Source organism: Amaranthus tricolor, chromosome 14, assembly GCF_026212465.1.
Source record: "Amaranthus tricolor cultivar Red isolate AtriRed21 chromosome 14, ASM2621246v1, whole genome shotgun sequence".
Taxonomy (NCBI): Eukaryota; Viridiplantae; Streptophyta; class Magnoliopsida; order Caryophyllales; family Amaranthaceae; genus Amaranthus; species Amaranthus tricolor.
Window position 1 is genome coordinate 13,558,753 of NC_080060.1, and position 22,364 is coordinate 13,581,116.

General features: G+C 34.0%; 1 protein-coding gene across 3 annotated transcripts; it reads right to left on the reverse strand.

The window, feature by feature from the left end:
* Positions 1-1,688: 1,688 nt before the first annotated feature.
* On the reverse strand, positions 1,689-16,284 carry LOC130799650 (uncharacterized). Of its 3 annotated transcripts, XR_009039318.1 has the most exons (5): positions 16,128-16,284; positions 7,716-8,054; positions 7,457-7,578; positions 6,203-6,537; positions 1,689-5,947 (listed from the first exon to the last, which is right to left on the reverse strand). XR_009039318.1 is itself a non-coding variant. In XM_057662818.1 (4 exons), exons 1-4 carry the CDS (start codon positions 16,141-16,143, stop codon positions 6,468-6,470), a joined length of 492 nt encoding a protein of 163 aa, XP_057518801.1. In that variant the 5' UTR covers positions 16,144-16,283; the 3' UTR covers positions 6,142-6,467. The 3 variants fall into 3 exon arrangements, 2 of the variants coding, with proteins under 2 accessions (XP_057518801.1, XP_057518800.1); XM_057662818.1 differs by lacking the exon at positions 1,689-5,947 and having other exon boundaries at positions 6,142-6,482; positions 16,128-16,283; XM_057662817.1 differs by lacking the exon at positions 1,689-5,947 and having other exon boundaries at positions 6,143-6,537.
* Positions 16,285-22,364: the final 6,080 nt, after the last annotated feature.

Sequence of the window (22,364 nt, forward strand, 5' to 3'; positions counted from 1 at the left end):
TCGCATTATCATGAATCATAATAGCGTTATTACATGATAAACTATGGAAAGTAAAGCTATTGGCACAAAAAATATTTCTTTTTTAGTTAATGTTACTTCTATGTTAAAAGGAAATTTTTGTGCTAATTTTGTTGTAGCATTAGTCGAAATTGGAAAGAAATGAGGTCAAGAAAATGGCGATATACTTGTTTTGTTCTCTTGAAATAACTATAATTACAAATTATTGTAAGAGAGACGCGTTATTTTTGGGTCAGCTTAATATTTTTATTATAAAAAAATTTAAACTTAAAAACACATGCCTTTCTTAACCAGTTGAAATCTATTAAAGTAAGTATTTTAATTTATTGAAGTTGGTATTTTAACTTATTAAAGTTAGAGTATTAACCAATTTGGAGTTGATGTATGTTAAGTAGCTAATTTATTGAAGTTGTTTTTTTAACCTTTTGAAATGGTATTTTAACTTGTTTAAGTTGGTGCATTATGCTTCTTTAGATGGTATTTTAACTTATTTGAGTTGATGTTTTAACCTATTAAAGTTGGTATTTTAAACTATTAAAGTTGATATTTTAACCTATTTGAGTTGGTGTTTTAACCTATTAAAGTTGATATTTTAACATATTTGAAGTTGGTGTTATAACCTGATAAGTTGTTAATCAATTGAAGTTAAAATTTTAACCTATTGAAGTGGATATATAAACTTGTTAAAGTTGGTATTTTAACATGTTTAAGTTGATGTTTTATGCTGTTTAAGTTGGTATTTTAGTAAAGACCAATTTTATTATATTAAAATACAACCATAATAGGTTAAAATGCCAACTTTAATTGGTTAAAATGTCAACTTCAACAGATTAAAACATCAACTTAAACATGTTAAAATGCCAACTTAAGCATCATAAAATACCAACTTAAGTAGCATAAAACATCAACTTAAACATTTTAAAGTACCAACGTCAATATGTAAAAATGCCAACTTCTATAGCTTAAAATACCAACTTTAATAGGTTAAAATACCAATTAAAATGATTTTTGAAATCCATTATAATGCGTGCTTATATGTTTTCATTTTTTTATAATAAATTACAATTGGGTTGAGCTCGAAAGACGTCTCTTTAAGAGACCATCTATAAGGAGAGCGGCTGAACTATAATTCATTATTAAAAACACCCTAATTAATTTGTCTAGTGTAGAATATTCATAGGGAGTAAAAAAAAGTAATGGTCATGGGGCAGGTTACTCCAAATTGAATTGGTTTTAAATCATTGAATAATTGTCTTGTACTGGAATTGTTTGCGATAGGTTTTAAACTAATTTGATTCATGGGTCCATTAAAGTTTCAAAATCTCAGCTGACAAAACCGCAGAATGACTCTCTTTGGGATACTAGTTCAAGTCCATTGTTAATTTGTCATTTTTTATTAACTATATATGTTCTTTTCTTTTTAGTAAATCGTTACATGTAATGAATTTCAATATAGTGAACAATGGTTTGTATTATTTTGATATTTTATATGAATTTTTTAATTATATTTGATGCAAAAGTCATATTTGAGCTGATAGTCCAACTTGCCCAACTCAAGAGTTGAACTACTAAGACCCAGAATCAAAACCTAAGACCCGAATTAGGCTCCATATTTTAAAATTAGAATTGAAATCAAAATTGGCCCAACTCGAATCATCTATGGCCATTAGTATGGGTAAAGCATAATGCTTGTCCTATTGGTTAGTGAGGATTTTCCACATTAAAAATTTACATCTTAGAATCTAAATTCACTGGAAGAAGTGATTTAAAATTGGTAACGGGTTCTGGTGAATTTGATTTGTCTCAAATTGCATATAAACCCTAAAAATAGCATATATAGCTGTTGTATATATACTTCACGAATATAAAAAAAAATGTCCAATTCTGTTTTGAAATAACAAATCACAAAAACCTAAGTTTCTCTTCGATTAACAATTGAAATCAAATGGATTAATTAATGCAAGAATTTGACCATTTTATATCTCAAAATCAACACGATTGAAATCAAAAATGACGATACACATATACTGATTTTTTTTAAGAATCAAAATGTATGTTTTTGAATATTTTCGAAACAATATTATGGATGAATTTGATCATAAGTTTCTGATTTGGTAAATATTGTAACAATTTCAAGACTTGATAATCATATGATGAAATCATGCCGCTTGCTGGTTGCAGCTGATGGATCTATAGAAATGCATTGTACATATGTGCTACCCTAAACATTCGTAGTTCCTCAACCTTGAAGTCACCCTTGGTGTTGATGGTGACACTCCGTAGACTCAGGGTTCGTAGTTCCACTTTCCCATTTCTTCCTCTTCTATGTTATTCTCCTATTTTTGAACACAATGAAGAGCTATTTACACCATCTTCCTTCATGTTTAGCTTAGAGAAAAGTATGAAAATTTGTTGGGAATCATTGATGATGGTGGTTGGCCCTAACCCTAACCTTTTGATTTTTTGTTCTATAAAAGCATGCTTTAGAGTTTTGCCATTTCTCCACACATTAATCCCATTACATCTTCTTTATCACTGAATCATTTAACATCTATTATATCTTCTGGCATAGTTTTTCTCATTATCACTTTTCTTCTACCTTAGAGCTTTAATTAGTTCAAGTTCTTGTTATATTAATTCTAATGGTTATTGTAATCAAACATTGAGTTTTTGAAGGGCACTTTTGAAAACATCAACCCCAAGAATTCAAAGGTTTGTTGGTTTATTAATTAAAGAGTTCAATATTTCTTCATTTTAGTCCATGGTTTTACTCCACCTCAAAAGTGGTAGTAAGTTATTTCTGCGGGATGGTTTCCATTACTTCGTTCGCTTGTTGTAAATTCTACTTCTTGCCTAGTTTGTTGGTTTAACTCTAGAAACTCATGTTTAGGAGTTATTTTGTTGAGTTTAACTTTTATTGTTATTCTTACATTTTTTAGTTAAAAACATTCTAAAAATAGAGTTGTTATTTTCTTATACCATGATGAGTAAGTAGATCTCCCTCTAATAGGGGGACTTATGAGTAAAAAATACATGTTTCGAGTGTTGATTGAGAAACGTCTTAGAGTTATTGTCATATGGGCCATGGTGCATGATCAAGGGTCACTTCTACCTCCAAAAGAACCTAGTTTAGTGAGACGATGAGTTCAAACCTTAGCAACAATCAACCTATTCTTGTTCACGACCCATGAATAATCCTATCTTTGACGCTAGGTCATTTACTTGATTTCACCTTTAGCCTTAGTAGAGTAAGATATAGAAGTTCTGCCCATCATACCACCAAGACTTTATTTTTATGTTTATCTCGATTCATGCATTCTCAACTTAGTTCCCTTTACTAGTCTTTTATCATACTTGTTTGATAATCCTATTCTTGTGTTTGATAATTATTTTCTAAGAACCACCAAATAAACAACCATCAAATTTGTTCAAATTTATATTTGACCTGATATGTTATAAAGAAAACGGGTTAATCATCATTTGTAAGTCAATGCCAAATTGGTGTATCAAAGATACATTAGGCTTAATGACGATAATGTCATGAATAGTATAAAATGTACATATCGTTGTAATGATCTATTTTGATGACAGGATAAATTAGATATATTACACTAAAGTTCATTTGTGAAATATTATGACCCTAATATATGTGTTTGTTAGTGATTGCACTAAGTGAAAAGGCACATCTTTTTGTTCTCATATTAGTCTATGTATAATAGACATAAGAAAGAATGAGAATAATCAGAGATGAAATTCGGAATGTTCATGACACGAAAAAAATTAAAGTGATGTGATATCGTTTTAATTTAGTAGTTACAATTTATGTATCTAGTTCTCATCTATGGCGACATAAAGGGATCACATAAAATACAATACATTGCATTTGTAAGCCCTAACTTGCACTTCGATCAAGAGGTCTTCTAACATTAAACATGGCCACTATTGTTTATACATAATTTATGTTTATGATGTTGTTATATATAATTTCATGGGTTTACATGTATCTAGGATTATTATTAGTCTATTTTATTCCTTCATGATACTAATTTAACAGAATGAAAGGAAAATGGATATAATTGATAGTGAAGATTGTGATGATGGTTAGTAATTGTTAACCGTAATGATTAAAGATAATATATGTTGGTAAAATGATGAATGCTTATTGAAGATGAGTTGGTGGTGTTATTGAGATCACGTTCGCAAGTTCTTAGAACCGATGGAAAATGATGGATGAAAGCGAAGAAGATGCTCCAAAGAATAATGAAGATGAGTTGTGTGATGAGAATGAAATTAAAAACAAATAAAATTAAGGGAGATTCCACATGGTATCATCTAATTTTCATGAAACGCTAGTGGTAGCACTTGTGTAAGATTTTTCCACATTGTAGCATTCATTTTATGCACTATCTAAGCCGTAGTATTTTCCGTTAAATTCTTGTTAATTTACGTTTAATTCATCATTTTGTAAGATTTTTCCACTTGGTAGCATTTTATTTTTGCTCTTAAATGTTTAATTCACTATTTTAATGTTTAATTCACTGATTAATGTATCAACGCTCTTAAATGTTGTAACAATTAAGTAGATACGTATTAGTGCTTAGAATGCACTTTTTAAACTTATGAAATACACTTTTTGAGCTTATAAAATGCACCTTTTGACTTATTTATTAGTATTTATAATGCACCTTTTGAACTTTATAATGCCAATAATTTGAAATGAAAATAAAATAGTTACAACATTTAAGAGCTTTGTTAAATTAATCGGTGAATGAAACGTTAATTTGGTGAATTAAACATTTAAGAGCAAAATTGGATGCTACCATGCGGAAAAATTTTACAAAATGATGAATTAAACAGAAATTAACAAGAATTTAACAGAAAATACTACGGCAGTTAGATAGTGCATAAATTAGATGCTACCATGTGGAAAAATCTTACAAAAGTGCTACTAATAATGTTTCATGAAAACTAAAATCTATCATATGGAAATTCTGTAAAACTAAAATGGAATTGTTCACTTTTAGTATCATCTAACAATTCCTCTTTTACAATTTTTATGTTATATTTTTGATTTATATTTGACCTTTTTATGGGTTACCGTTATTAACATCGAGTGTTTCCCTCTCAGGTTAAGTTTTGTTCGAATTTAAGAAAAATGTCTTTTGGAAATTAGTTTATTTTTATTTTTGTTAATTTTTTTTATCAAAAACATGGCTTTTATAAAAAATATTAAAAAATAGCTCACTTTTTTCAAGAGTTCATGGAATGCTTTTAAAGGTGGATTTCACTGATAAAATCAGTAGTGTCTCCAATCCTAAATAAAATTATCTCAAAAACCAGTTTGAATCCAATTATGCTTGTTGTTATTAGATGGTGATAATTAGATTAATGAATTTAGGGTTAATTTTAATAGTATGTGTTGTATCGTTTTTATGATAGTAATGAATGCGAAAAATATTGTGAAGAAAAAGATAATCATAGTAAACTAGTAATCATAAACCTTATCAAACAAAATTCTAACGAAATTACATAAACATTTTGTTTGGATAGCAATTTAAGATAAAAAAGGAGAGAATTGGAGGGAAGAAAAGGGTTTATGAGCACACTTGTTACAAACTACAACCAAACGAGTGGTATATGAACTTTTTTTATACTCTAAATGTCCAACAATTCTTCCTCATTTAGAGTATATTCATAAATCTATACACAATCTGGGATTACTCCCATCTTGTACATCTAGTGATGGCCACGGTTCGGGTTGAGTCGGTTCCGTTCCTGTTCCATCCGGTTCCGGTTCCATTTGGAACCTGATTCGAACGTTCCGGTTTCGAGCGATTCCAAACGGTTCCTTGGCGGTTCATGAGACGGTTCCGGCGGTTCCAACTCGTGGGTCGGGCGGGTCGGACCATCGGTTCCATTTTTAATTTTCCTTTAAATATAATATAAAAATAATATAATAATGCAGATGTACCTTTGATGATTACTTGATTATTAGTGAAATTCATTACTTGTTATCGTTATTAAAATATTTACTAAAAAGAATGAAAAAATAAATTAATAAGAAACGATAAAGATGATTAATAAAAAAAGAGGGAGAAAATGGACTTGAACCTAGTACCCAAAGGAATACTAAGCTGCCTACGTATCCCGAAAGAATCAAAGCCCACGTAGTTCTTTGTCATACCTTTTATTTGTAGTTGTTGAATGTTGATTGATCGTTGTCCGATTGACCCTATTCGTCTTCGTCATCATCATCTGGTTGGTTAGATGCTTCCGCTGACTCTCCTCCTGACGATGATGCAGATGTATCCATCATCATCCATGGATCATCATCATCGCCTTGATCATCATCGTTCTTTAGTCCTTGTGTTCGAAGCTCCGCTTGATCCCAATCTTTCTTGCAAACACATATTGTACACTATGTGGAGCAAGACGAGATCTCTTTTCGTCTAAAACTCTTCTACCTGCACTAAAAGCAGACTTCGACGCAATCGTAGAAGCAGGAATTGCAAGGATATCCTTTGCAATTCTCGATAATATGAGAAATTTTATAGATTTTTCTTTCCACCTTTCTAAAATATTATAGCTACCTTGGTCAATTTCAAAGTGATGTTTAAGATAATTATCTAATTCTAAATATGAAGTGGAGAGTGAAGAAGAAGATAATCCTACTATCATCTTGGCTTATTATGTTAGCTATTACGGAATTATAATAAGAGGGATGTGCCAAGACGCTAGCACGCCTAGATGTATCGCGACTTGGGTTATATACACTAGCATAGTAATCATAAAGTTCTACTAAAAGTTTTTTACAAGTTCCAACATAATTATGTACATCACTTAATTGTTTTATACCCGCTTGGCAAGATAAGTTTACTCTATGAGCACAACAACGTACGTGTAATAATTTACCCCCAAGGATAAAACTAAATGCAGGTTCGTTATACAAAAGTCCGATGCATTTAATGTTGGCGGTTGCATTATCGGTAAAACAACAAAATATCTCATCTAATAAATTCCATTCTTTACATATCTCTACTAATCTGTATTTTATGTTTTCACCCGTATGTCTTTCGAGCATTGTCTCAAAAGCAATTATTCTTTTTTGAATAATCCAATTTTGATCTATCCAATGTGCTGTTACACACATATAAGCTTCTAAAGGTGGGGGAGCAAACCAAATATCAGTTGTTATGCTAACCCTACCATTAAAAGATTTAAACATTTCTACTAATTCATAGCACATTGATTCATATAATTTAATTGTGCGTCGTTTAAGAGTATTCCTAGGGATTGCTCTATATTGTGGTTTGCAAAGTTTTTCTAGTGTAATGCTCGTATGCCCTACTTTCACCATGGTTAAATGACAATTCATCACAAATTACATATTTAGAAAATTCATCAATCATATCATTATGATTATATTTAAAAGGCATACCTGTGCTGGGAATGTCCCATTGTCGACTTCCACTTGTGGTCCCGTTGCCGCTTGCTGCATGAGTTTCTTTTGTGATTCCATGCTTCTTTGCCAAATGTTTGTTAAAGATCCCGTACCAGCACCTAACACGTATTCATAAAACACAATAAATGAATTTTTAATACATTCTTGATTTATATAATATGAATATATAATGTATGTATAAATAAATAATAGTTTAAAATTTAATCAATTTGAAGAATAAAATTATAAAACTAACCAATAGTTTGGAAATTGACTCGTTTACCACGAGCTTGTCTTTGTTGTTGTTGTTTTAGTTGTTCTTCATGTGATCTTGTTGATGACTGTCGAGATCTATGTATCTCAATTGGGGTCGTTGGTTCCTCTTCTTGTTCTTTTTCTTCATCAATTTGTATTTCTCTTTCCACTTCTTCTGCATAATTGTGTAATTCTTGGTCGTACCCTTCTGGATAATTTGGTTCATAATTATAGTTGCTAATCGAAGGTGTTGTTGATACCGACGGAGTTGAAGTGATCTTTCTTTTGAAGGAGCTAGAACCTCCCAATGATTTTGCCATTTTAGTAAACTTTTTAGAGGCTTTTTTCAAAAAGAAGACATGATAATATTGAAATAATAATAGAATTAAGAAATAAATAAATAATTAATAGACTAATTATGTAATTAACTAAATTAAGAAATAATTAAAAGACTAATTATGTAATTAAGAGAATAATTGCGTAATTAAGTAATTAAGTAGAGAGAATAAGTAGAGAGAGTAGGAGAGAGATAAGTTGTGAATGAAAATAATTGAAAGTGATGTGTATTTATAGAAAAAGTTGCAACGGCTAGAAACGGCTATATTTCTGGTTCCGGTTCCATGGAACCGTTGGGCCGGTTCAACCGGACCGGTACCTGTTCCGGTTCAATGGAACATTTGGGCCGGTTCACCCGGACCGGTTCTGGTTCCGGCCCGCGGTTCTTAGGTCTTGTTCAAGCTATGTTTTTCCGACGGTTTCACAGTTCCGGCAAACTTTTTTTCCGGCGGTTTCACGGTTCCCCGGATCGGAGCCTGTCGCGAAAGGCTCCGGTTCCGGAACGGTTTTAAACGGTTCGGTTCCGGGTAACCCGCTCCGTGGCCATCCCTATGTACATCAATGCTAAATATCCGTATGGATTGAATTGACACCTAGTACATTCTCAACCACAAATGGAAAAATAAATCAATGATGTCCCTCATGGATTAAGGCCTTGTTCTCTTCAATTTATTTATTTTGACTTATTATTTATTTTTCTTAGATTCAGATTAGATCAAACTATTTAGATCAGGTCAGAGCTATTCAGATCAGGTATAAATTTTTTAGACTAGACCAGGCTAGACTAAATCAGACTAGATCAAATCAGATTAGACCAAATCAGATCAGGTCAGAACAGACCAATTAGATTATACCATAACATTATTATTTAGAATAATTTACCAATTACAGCTTTAAAGTTTAGCGCTTTTGCGAATTACAGCCTCAATATATTTTTTGCGAATTATAGCCTTAAAATTTAGCACTTTTGTGAATTACAGCCTTAATGTTTATTTTTTGCAAATTACAGCCATCAAATTCTCAAAGTTTACATGTTCAGGCCAAAAATACAGAACTCCGATCATTTAACCTAAAATTCCGACCGCCAAAGTGGTCGAAATTCTGTGTTTTGGCTTAAACCTGAAAAACTTTGACACTTTGATGGCTGTGATTCTCAAAAAATAAACATTAATGTTGTAATTTGTAAAATAGCTAAACTTTAAGGCTGTAATTCTCAATTATTCTTTTATTTTATCAGTGGGATTGTGAAAGATTTGCTTTTTCATAAATGCAATTTTTTCGGTGGTTAAGTTTATAACTTGATGAACAATTTTTACGTGAAAGTAAGGATGGGGCACAATACTATAAAAATAGAGTCTTTGAAGAAAGGAAATTAAAAAAGATGAAATACGAAATTTAAGAAGATGAAGGGTACTTGAGAGTTGGGTTAAAGAGTAACTATGAGTTTAGTCAAAGCTAAAAAGGTAAGTCAAAGATAAATTAAAGGGTTCAGCGGGTTATCTTTTGAGTAAGTGGTCGGATTCCGGTAAAATGGTTGTATTGTTGTCGTGTTTATAAATTTAAAGGTTGTTGTTCGCAAAAAAAAAAAAAATTGAGACTGTTGTTTGTAAAACGCCTAAACTTAATAATAATAGAAGTCAGTTGTGCATATTTGGGCTATTCCTTGTAAATGTTTGTTTTTTCTAATGAAAATTTCTTTCTTCTTCAAAATAATAGTAATAATAATAATAATAGTCTTGATATGATTAATTTTATTACCTTTACATCAAAAAAATAAAATAAAATAAAATAAAAAATAATAATAATAATAATAATAATAATAATAATAATTATTATTATTATTATTATTATTATTATTATTATTATTAATGATATATATTGTTGGTTGAATTGTCGAAAAATAATTTTGAATATGGTTTATTTTTTAGTCGGATGACTTTCGGGATTTATAAAAAATGTGCACTACATAATACAACTTCGTGAAGAGAGCAAAGTGTACTACGTACTTCATTAAAAAACTTTATCTTTTACCTATCATTTATTTCTAATGTCTAACATACTCAAACTTTAATAAAGAGCCATATCATAATGACATTTTTACTTTTTCTTCAAATCAACTTTACTACTACCCAACATTTAATATAACTACAACTTCCAACTATTATTATTGAATATATACAATCCTTTACTTCAAGCTTTGTACTAGTGGATCAACAGAAAGAAATACAAAAAATCTATTTACTAGAATACAACAAAATATTATAAGTTTTTATGATTTGTATATCTTTGTAGATGGTTTTATTCACTAGTGGAAAAAAACATTCTATCACGTCTTATATGCTGCAGTTTTTTTTAGTTACACACATAAAACTTGTTTCGGTCATGAAACGAGGAAATGCAAAAGACACTTAAAATACCTGGAGATAGATGTAATCGGGTACAACCATCAATATGCTGAAAATGTTTATGATCCTTCCGCTGATGAGACCTCAAATCCTGCAATACAACGTTAGCCTTGTCCGAGGGGTTATTTCCCGGAAAACCCCTCCGACGCTCAAGTCAGATCGAGAGATAGAAAGTAATGAATATATGATGATGAATGAATACAAGATTAACAGATTGTAGGATGAGTTCAGATCAATTGAAGGAATATTTGGTTCAGTATAGATTGTACGTAGGAGGGTGAATATTTATTGTGGTGTAACGACAACAATATAAAAGCTTAGTCCCGTGCAAATGATGTACGCGACATGTATTTATAATGGTAGAATGGAGGTTGGATGGTAAATTAATGTGGGAATCATGGGTATGATGGGTGAGTGGTAGGTTATGATGAGTAGTGGGTAGTTATTTTAAGAAGTTATTGAACCGAGCGGGGTGGTTAGGGTTTGACTAAATAAATTACGGGTTTATTTATTTGACCCCATAACATTAGCCCCACGCATGAAGAGCAATAGATGAGGGAATTTAATGTAGCGAGGGTATCAGTCTTTATGCGGAAAAAATCATACCTGTGATGCAGATCAAATAAATATTCGGAAGAAACCATGCAATAAGGTCTGAATAAGATAAACTTCGAATTCTTGCCTCGATGGGCCCATGATGGTGGAAGCCCCATGAATTATAAATGTTTGGCCTTTGGGCCACTTTTGATGATTCGACTTTAGAGCTTGATATGATGATTCGGCATTTGAGCCTGATATGATGATTCGACATTTGAGCTTGATATAACGATACGGCCTGACAGTCAAACACCTGTGACTTAGATAAGGAATCATACTAGATGAATCCATCGAAAGCATTGATGAATATTCGGATCAGACATAAGTCTGCATTTAAGGAATATTTGGATCGGACATAAGTCCGCATTGCCCAGCCATCAATCATCCGGGACTTAGATAAGGAATCAAACTAGGTGAATCCTTTGAAAACATTGATGAATATTTTGATCGGGTGTCAATCATCCGGGACTTAGATAAGGAATCATACTAGGTGAATCCTTCGAAAACATTGATGAATATATTGATCGGACATAGGTCCGCTTAATAAGTGATTGAGTTATCAAGCTAGGTGATACTCGCTATGAATACATTGACAAATAACACCCAAAATCACTCGTTTTGGGGCTTAATAAGAGTCCGAGTTACCAAGCTAGGTGACACTCGCAAGGATTTCACTTTCAAACTAGGTGAAAGTTTGATAATCAAGATAAATACTTTGAAAATATCGCCCAAAATCAATCATTTTGGGACTTCAATAATAATATGACTTTCAAACTAGATGAAAGCTTAGATGATTCCATAATATGACGAATAATGCCCACATGTTGGGACATTAATAATAATATGACTTTCAAACTAGGTGAAAGCTCAGATGACTTTATACACTCATCATTGAAAACCACATATAAGTAAAACCCAATATATTAAGAATAATAATGGTGAAGTATTGAATTTCCACGCATAAATAATAAATAATTCTTTTAATAGGTGTCAATATCATACTTGATCACTTTCCATATCGACCTATGAATACAACAAATACGGAACACCCGATATACGTTGATGAATAAAAGTAAGAATAACCATATGATCATCATCAGATTAATATAATATATTCTTCACTTGGCAATACTAATCAAAGATTTGCATCCTTTATGTAGCATTTCATTAGAAGGCGAGGATGATGATTTTTCTCCATGCATCGAGTCACCTCAGTTTGAACCACCGTCGGATCATATTCGGATTCAGCCAATACATTGAATTGGGCAATATTTGGAGTAATTTTTTCAGATTGAAATCACGTAGCTGAAGCTAGTTCGGAAACGTTCTACGGGTTATCTAATCCTTTACATAGTGCATCAAACCGAACTTCAACAATGAGACTGAATTTTTTTGGTCAGTTGAAGTTGGTTTGGAAACGTCCTATGAATCTAATAACCCTTTAGAAGGTGCATCAAACCAAATTTGGGTCCGACTTTATGATAATACGTCATGACAATTACTCAACCGGGTCTTCGATGATTCAGATGTAGCATAACTCGGCTACTTTCAATACTTAGACAATTTTGCGAAATTATTGGAGGCCCTTGGGGGGGTCTGAGTTTTTAATATTTCGGACAAATTGATGATACGGAAAAAGACAAAACTTGTATAATAACCTTAGACAAGAGAATCCGGCTATTCGATGGTACAGAATGACTCATCGCATCCGAATCGCTTATGATATATAGCTTATTAATTAGACGGTCACATAGCTGGAGTTGACAAAAAATGGTGAAATTAAAGAGCTGGATATAATATATCACATAATTAGACGGTCACACACGAGTGGGAACCTTCTTTTCCTCATAGCAAAATGATCTTCAAATCAAATCTTCATCATTAACAAATAATTTCCGAATCCCCAAAAATAATGGGTGCCGAGAAAAATTCAGGAAATATTCACATACGGCACAGTAAAGATAAGATGATGGTCCTTTAGACCGAAACCACTTAGTTTAAGCTAGTTTGGAAACGTTCTATGGGTCATCTAATCCTTTAGAATGTGCATCAAACCGAACTTCAACATTAGGACTGAAATTTTTAGTCGATTGAAGTTGGTTTGGAAACGTTCTACGGATCTAATAACCCTTTAGAAGGTGCATCAAACTGAACTCAACATTGAAACGGTATACATTGATGAATAAGAGCAATAAGATCCAACTTTATATCCTTGAATAATGACAAACACTTGAAATGATTTGGCCCAAATATTCTCGATCAAGTTTTTCTCCCAAAAGTGAAGAGTTAATAGTATCTAAAAACAGAGAAAAAAAATGTTTTCTTTTTTTGCTTGTTACATTCCTCATCATAAAATAAAAACCGTGCGGAAAAACGGTTATTAAAGCAGGACCGGACCGGGTTTCTGGAAGACCGGACCGGGTCCGTATGTTGAGAGTTTCCAGAAAGCAGAAATCGCAGGACCCTACCGGGTTTAGGCGAGACCGGACCGGGTCCGTAAGCTGAAAGGAAATCTGATGATTTGGTTTGTTGAGTGGTGATAACCGAATGAATTTGGTGATATACAAAATATAATCATGATTGGAAAGTACATGTTAATGGGAATTAATTACTGATAGGAATTAATAATTGCATCCAATTCTCAGTATAAAAGAAGTTGGATTAAGCTTCTTCTCTATTGGATTGTTAACTCAATTGATTGAGTTGAATATGAATTCTGATCTTGCAATGAAAAATCTAATAACTTTCAGCCCTAATAATGTTATTATGAATATAAAGAATAATAGCTGAACTTTAATAAAGTTTTAATGTATATTAAAAATGCAATAATGCCCCAAGACGGTTATTTCACTTCGTTAGCTTGTGATGCAAGAAGATTTCAAAGGACGATCCAAATATTAACTTGGACCTTTTTTTTTTTTTTTTTTATAAATCCAACCAGCAAAAGATATAGCAAATACTCCCAAACATTACTCCATTACAGTTCCTGACTTATACCCACCGAAAAAAAAATGATGAGATAGTTATACGCCATAAAATTGGGTATCTGCGGAGTTGTTCGGAAAAGGCGGCAGTGAGGTTTCGTGCTAGCATGTCCAGATCACGGCAAGTCACGGCTTGATTGTTAGCGTGACCCGCTAAAGTGTCTGTATCTGTGCTATGCACGGTAGCGGTTTGTGTTGGATTTCTTTGGAAGCCATGACTTTTCGTTCAGTCCCCACAGACAGCGCCAAACTGTTTCGGTCATGAAACGAGGAAGTGCAAAAGACACTTAAAATACTTGGAGATAGGTGTAATTGGGTACAACCATCAATATGCTGAAAATGTTTATGATCCTTCCGCTGATGAGACCTCAAATCCTGCAATACAACGTTAGCCTTGTCCGGGAGGTTATTTTCCGGAAAACCCCTCCGACGCTCAAGTCAGATCGAGAGACAGAAAGTAATGAATATATGATAATGAATGAATACAAGATTAACGGATTGTAGGATGAGTTCAGATCAATTGAAGGAATATTTGGTTCAGTATTGATTGTACGTAGGAGGGTGAATATTTATTGTGGTGTAACGACAACAATATAAAAGCTTAGTCTCGTGCAAATGATGTACGCGACATGTATTTATAATGGTAGAATGGAGGTTGGATGGTGAATTAATGTGGGAATCATGGGTATGATGGGTGAGTGGTAGGTTATGATGAGTAGTGGGTAGTTATTTTAAGAAGTTATTGAACCGAGCGGGGTGGTTAGGGTTTGACTAAATAAATTACGGGTTTATTTATTTGACCCCATAACAAAACTAATTGCAGAAATTAGGCCAAAAATAAAAGGGTATATGCTACGGTTCTTTGAGAACCACAACATATAACACATACATATAACACATTATATGTTGCGGTTCTATAAAACCGCAACAAATACCTTTATTTTTCTTGCCCGTTGAAATCCCGCCTACACTGTATACAAATCCCATGAAATTTTCATTTGTTTTCAACCTTGCTGATTTTTTGTTTGTACGCCTTCTTCTTCAACCTTTTTGTTCATCTTCAAAGCCACGAAATTCTTTCTTCTTCATCTTACTGCTGGCTTTTTCTTTCTTTTTCTTTATCTTGATGTTGTCTTCAAACTAACCCATGAACGAAATCCCGTTTTTTTAGGGCTAAGTTTTTTAAGGTAATTTCTCATTTTAATTTCTTTAACTATTAAATTCTCCAAGCTTCATGATATTTTAGGGCTTCTTTTTTTTAAATAGTTTTTTACTAAATTTTTTTCCATTGTAGATTAGATAACCGAATTGTATTTCACAACATTATCATCTAAATACCAAGGTGATTTCTATTTATATATCAAGTGTTGTTTTGATATTTTTATGTGTTAATTACTAATTTTGATTAATTAGAGTTTTTATGGTAGATTGAAAATTGTATGATTATTTATATTTGAATGTGATTTAATTTGTGTATGTAATTGTTGTTTTTAAGTTGAAAAAACTGACCGTGAATAATAAGACCTTTTACTGATTTTCCTGTAATAATACGAACTTTCAATTAATTCTGAATAATATGAAGTTTGACCTCATTTTTCCACTTAGCATACCTTAACCGGTGAAAGAGGTCAAATATGACTATTGCACTATAATGTTGTCATCCCTTAACTTTATATTCTTCACTTTATGCAGCCATCTCTTTTATTTTTCCAGTTACATTCTCTTTCTTTGTTCACTTCTTTTAATTTCTTCCATTTTTTCCCCTTCTCATTTTCAAATGTAAATTTATTTTATGTTGAACATGTATTCCTCCATTATTATCATCATGTCAATCCAGAACATCAATTGCAAAAGGAGTCTTAGTTAATTTTTTTGAATACTTCACCATACCAAAACTTTAACGTAATTGAATCAACAAGATTAGCCTATAAACAAGCAAGAAACCGAAATTAAAAACTTATTTAGATGAAATCAACTCGTTAAATTGAACAAGTAATCAAGAAATGCAACAAATTTTCAATTTTGAAAACCCTAATTTTGGTACATCAACGAATTTGGGGAAAATAATGCAATGAATATGAATAAACTAACCTTTATTTGCGGTCATGAAGCTTGATTAAGCTTGGGGATATAATCTTCATGCATCCTTCGTCTTGTTTGATGTAGGCGTGAAGTAGTAAAATGACGCAGTAGGTGTAGGTGTGAAGAAGTAAATGAGTAAATAGAAAAATGAAGTAGTAAAGGAGTTTAGTTGATTCCTTTGAAAAAATAAAATAAAGGAAAATGCTTTAACCGGTTACAAGTAAAAAGGTATGTTGGTGGAAAAATGATATCAAACTTTGTATTATTTTGGATCAATTAAAAGTGTGTATTAGTATAGGAAAATTAGCGAAATGTCATATTTACGGTAGTTTTTCCTTTTAAGTTTTACATTTTTTCAAGTTTAGGTTATTAGTTTGATGATTATTTTGATTTATGTGTATTTTTAAAAAAAAAATGGTTTTTTGTTTTACATATATTTTGTAATTAGACTATACATATTTGAATAATTTAAATAATATCAAGGTTAATTAGAATTAAGTAGACGTTGTATTAAATTTTTATTTAGTTGGTTAATTAGGGTTAACTATATGTTTAAATATACGTGTATTTGATTTTTTTAATCAATCACACTTAGAATGACAAAAGATCATTTTTAGAGTATGGTAGAATTGAATCCTTTGTATTTGTTGATAGGGTATTAAAATTTTGTAGTATTGCCGTCGAACTTCAAGTTAGGACAGAGAGAGTTGGTTTTTATTGCCCATGTGTCAAATGTGGTAATGTATCAAAGGTCAATAGTGTTGACATCCTTAGGGAGCACATACATCGACGTAAGTTTAAACCTCAATATCATGTTTGGATTTGGCATGCTGAGGAGGTAGTTTAGAATAAAAAAGTGTTCCACAAAATGTGCACGAAAAAGAAAGGTTGTCTCAAACGGGGGATAATAATAATAATAATAATAATAGGTATGAGACATGTGAAGAGAATGTCAATGAAGATGTAGATCATGTTGATAAAATGATGGAGAGAGTCGAGGATAAGTTAGAAAAACATCCTTGTGTTTTTGACTTGTTGACAGAGGCTTCTCAAAAGCCTTTGTACCCAAAATGTACAAAATTCACCAATGTAACAGTCGTGTTGACAATTTTCAACAATAAATCAAAGTTTAATTGGAGTTACATTAGTTTCACAATGCTATTAGAAGTGTAAGGTGAGATGCTTCCTGATGGAAATAAACTTCCAAAGTCAACATATAATGCAAAAAAGCTCATGTGTCTTTTCCGGTTAAATGATAACCGGCTTCTAGCACGTCGTTAATACTAAGAGCTTAGTTATACAAACAATATTTATAATCACCCTAATACTACTACAACGAGTGTAATTGTAAGTCGGGGGTCGAACCACAAGGACAAGGGATGCAAGACTACAGACTTGGTGTGGGAAGGTTATATGGAAGGTTGGTTGGTGGGTGAACTTAACTAATAACAAGAATAAAGAGCGAAACTCAACAATGAAAGACAAGCGGGGAGTAGACTACGTCCACCCTAGGATGGTCTATTGGAAATAAAGATAAGCTAGGTCAAGGGAGTTCGAACAATAATCAATCAAGACACTCTAGATATCGAGAGGAAGTTGGTGACCCTACAAGCCACACGAACGACCTATAATCGCCCTATGTCTCTCTAGGAGCAGCAGGACAAGATTCGAATCGAAAATCTATCAACAACCATCATCAACCTCAACCCTAATCCTAAACATTAAAGACAAGACCAAACCTAGGGTTTCTCTAACCTAAAACCCTTAAAGAAACTACTCTAACATACTAGAGATAAAAGCAAAAAACAAGGAAAGCATTAGAGAAATTGTAGAACATGAAAACATTAAATCTAAACTAAGAAAGAATTAAATGAAAGCATTAAAGGAAAGCAATAGAAGAAAGCAATAGAGGAAAGCAATGAAGACATCAAAGCCTCAAAGAATGGGACCATGATTCGCCCGAATGCAACCTCATTCGACTGAATGGAGGTACATTCGGGCTTTCCAGACGTTTTGAGCTCGTTTCCTTGGAGTTTTGAAGTCATTCGCCCGAATTGCTTCTTGGTTCGCCCGAATCTAGCTCCATTCGACCGAATGGTATTTTGATTCGGTCGAATCCTTGTTCTCCTTGGCCCAATCGAATCTTTGAAGCCTTAGATGGCTTCAGGAGTTTGTGAGGAGCTTGAGTAGGGCTTGGAAAGCGTGTCATGGCTCCGATACGCGCCTCTAATCTTCGATCAAAGTTTCTAAGTTTCGTACGCAACGTAAAATACCTTGAAATCTCCGAAAATACCTAAAATTACCTCAAAACACCATGGAGACAAGAGCAAGGTAAAATCATGCGTAAAGTGTGTAAAAAGCATTCTGAAACGCGAGACTCGACACTACATTGAGGAGATAAATGTGCTCTAATAACGAGCACAACAACTCCCCCAAGCCAAACCTTTGCTAGTCTCTAGCAAAAGAACTAGCAGGGCAACATGAAAGTGCCGGGCAAAAACAAAACTAAACTACGGAATGTAATAAAACCTAGACTCACTTTCGTAGGAATCACGGTCGCACTTAGCATGTGCGACAAGCCCTTTAAACCCCTAGGTCCGCAGAGGACAAGTAAGGTTTCGTGAGGGTTTTCAGAAGGAAACCCACAAATCCAATACGAACATACATGGTGAGTGGAAATTAAAGCAACGCAAGCTGTGCACGAGCAATATTCTTCCCTAGCCATGGGTGTGCAAGTACAATGGTCTCAAAAGAGCGCAATACCAAGAAGAATGACCAATTCCACGGACTCTGGATCACAAGGTAAGCTACAACATAGGCTATGCCACCCATTACCTAGAGAGGTCACAAGTTTATGCTCCCTGGGTTATTTCTCAAAAGATGTGAGAAATATGCAATGACGCTCATGTGTTTGATTATGGTTCGTGTTTCGCTCATAATCATCCGACTAAAGATGAGTCGGGAATCAAACACCTAATAAGGCTAAATCATGGGGATTGTGTCATATCTAACTCCAGCACAGAACATACTAATCAGACCAAGTCGAACAGGTTTATGAAGGATTGTAACATTGGCTTTGGGTTAAGGTGGGATACATTTGAGAATGTGGCGCTAAAGTAGAGGATAGCAAATGACCCAAGACTAAAGATACCACAAACACCTCATGAAAAGCCAATAAACACCATATCCAATAATGATATCAACCCAAAAATCAAAAATAAACACGAATGAACTCTATCATAAAACACCATGAAAAATTTTGAATTTTATCACAATTTGTGTTTTCAAGCTCATCTCCCAAGTTAAAGTATAGATTTCCTCACTCAAATATTACTCATTATATATATGAAAAACAAGAGGAAGGTCTCCTCACTCAAAGAATGTGTATGTATTTAAATGTGATAATCACTATGTGAAGCACAAGAGGAAAAGGGAGAAATAATATGAGCAACAAATGAATGAATAGAGTCATGATAAACCAACAACCACTGGACTAACCAAAAAGCCCACAACACAATGTAACTCACACCAACCCCACCATCACTACGCTATCCTCTAGGTCAAAAGAGGGAATATTTGGCTCATGTGAAGTTTAAATAGCGTGGCTACAAAAGAAAAGGTAAAGGCAAGAACTTAGCTCAACCTAAAGTCAATTTACGTCCATGGTAGGCTATTCGGCTATTTAGTTCAAATCGCCCTAGGAAAAGCAGACTATACTGGAGGAGAACAGACACAATACTTAGACCCCCTAACTAGCACTCAAAATGAATGGAACTCGCAAGGAGTCCAAAAAGGCTCAATCCTTACAGACTAGTCGAAATGTGCCTCAAAAGGTAGTCATTCAAGCCACCAACCATGCAAACCCAGATCCCCCAAGTCAGGCGGAAAACGATCTATTACTTGGTCCCAAAATAGGCACAAGGCTAAGAAAATATGAGTATGCAAAAGACCACAAATGTACACACCAGAAGCTTGCATGCTAGTTTCGCAACTCAAAACATTTTTATTGAAAACAGAAAAACAAGGCATGAATCTGCAATGTATACAGTATGTTATGAATGCAAGGTGAACATGTAAAATAAATACATACTAATACATGCCATGCACTAAACTAGACCTAAATGACACTAAATGCACAAACAAATGGATAGTGGTGACAATAGTGTTGACCAACTCTCCCCCAAGCCAAACCATTACTAGTCTCTAGCAAAGAAGGAGAGAGAAGGAAAAGATGAAACGTTTAAAACAGAGGTCAACAAGATTGTCACAAAACCCAACACAAACAAAAACTAGTCAATAAAAAAGAGGGAAGAAGGTCATACCTAGGCTAGGAGGGCTTTCACTCCTAGCACTACCATCACCACCATCATAATGGGCAAAGAACTCTCCGCTCCTTGGAAGAAGTGGAGGCAAGAAGCTCGAGGCTAGAGTGATTGCCTCCCCCAAGCTAGGGTGAAGCTATATTCTTCATTTTTGATGTATCTCTTTTGAGCCTCCTTTTTCCTCTTCCTCGCCCTGTCGGGACCGCTAGCATTGACCCTCTCAACATCATCAAATCAATCGCAAACAAACCTCATGTCGAGGGTCAATGCTAATGGTCGTTTGGATCTGCAAGTTCTAACAGACAACACTACAAACCAAACGTGAGCACTGACTAGCAAAAATGCAATACAATGAAAGAGAACAAAAATGAAACAAAAAATAATATTTACAATTGGATTGCCTCCCAACAAGCGCTTCTTTAAGGTCTTTAGCTAGACCTGACTCACTATTAAGTGAGTCAAACTCCGGAGAAGTTTGTCAAACTCACTCCCCACAACAACAGAAGTTGGGGAGTGGAAGAGGGAGAGAAGAAAGAAGAAAAGAAGAAACAAAATAAAGATCGACTTTTCATAATGAGATGAAAAGCCGAAGGAAGAGCGAACAAAGCGAGGGGGGAGGGAAACAAGCAGCAAGGCATCACAAGCATCAAGTTGAGCATGATGGAGGGCGATGGGAAGCATCTCACAATGACTAAGAGATGTAGGGTGAGACTCATCAGAAGGAAAACTAAGGGTATGCACTTGAGACTCCTCAATCGAGGGCATATCTACCTCTAAGTCATTGGGTTCACTAGCTAGATGATCATGCACATATGTGAGGGGTTCATCTTGGTGAAGTGCACAAGGTACCTCAACAAGAACCTCACCGGTAGGTGGTGCATCAACACGAGGAACGGGAGAGTCATGATGCAACAATTTGGGGAATGCAAACTCCTCCCAATTGTACATATCATCATAGAACTCATCCATAAGTTGATCATCAAGAGATGGAGGGGAGTAAGCAACAGAGCAAGGGGATTCTAGGTCATGGTCTAACGCCAAGGGCACAAAGTGGTCATGGGTACCTAGGCTCTCCTCAAAAGCCCTTTTTAATTGGTTAACACTCCACGTTCTCCCCAACTCATCCCCCATTGGTGCATCACCATATGTGTACTCGATAAAAGGGTATGCTAGTGGAACCTCAAGGGGAGGAAAACCAGGATATTCTTTCTTAAAGTTGTCCTTGGCCAACCATCTAAAGAAGTTTAGACATATAATCAGGTTTGGTCAAGGAGTATACTTGAGTAAACATCATCCACAAATTCCGTAGTCTCACTATTCAAACTCTTATAAAGGTTAAGACAAAATTTCCATTGTTCAACATTATGCTCATGAGGGAGGAAATCCCCATATCTAACAAAGAATCACCAGAAAGATTCATGCTCATATTGATGCAAGATATAGCAAACCATGAAGAAAAACAAAAATTTCAAAAATAAAAGCTATTCACAAAGCGCACCAAAACTAAAATCTAAACAAACGCCTTGTCCCCGGCAACGGCGCCATTTTGATAACCGACTTCTAGCACGTCGTTAATACTAAAAGCCTAGTTACAAACAATATTTATAATCACCCTAATACTACTACAACGAGTGTAATGGTAAGTCGAGGTTCTAACCACAAGGACAAGGGATGCTAGACTACAGACTTGGTGTGGGAAGGTTATATGGAAGGTTGGTTGGTGGGTGAACTTAACTAATAACAAGAATAAAGAGCGAAACTCAACAATGAAAGACAATCGGGGAGTAGACTACGTCCACCCTAGGATAGTCTATTGGAAATAAAGATAAGCTAGGTAAAGGGAGTTCGAACGATGATCAATCAAGACACTTTAGATATCGAGAGGAAGTTGGTGACCCTATAAGCCACACGAACGACCTATAAT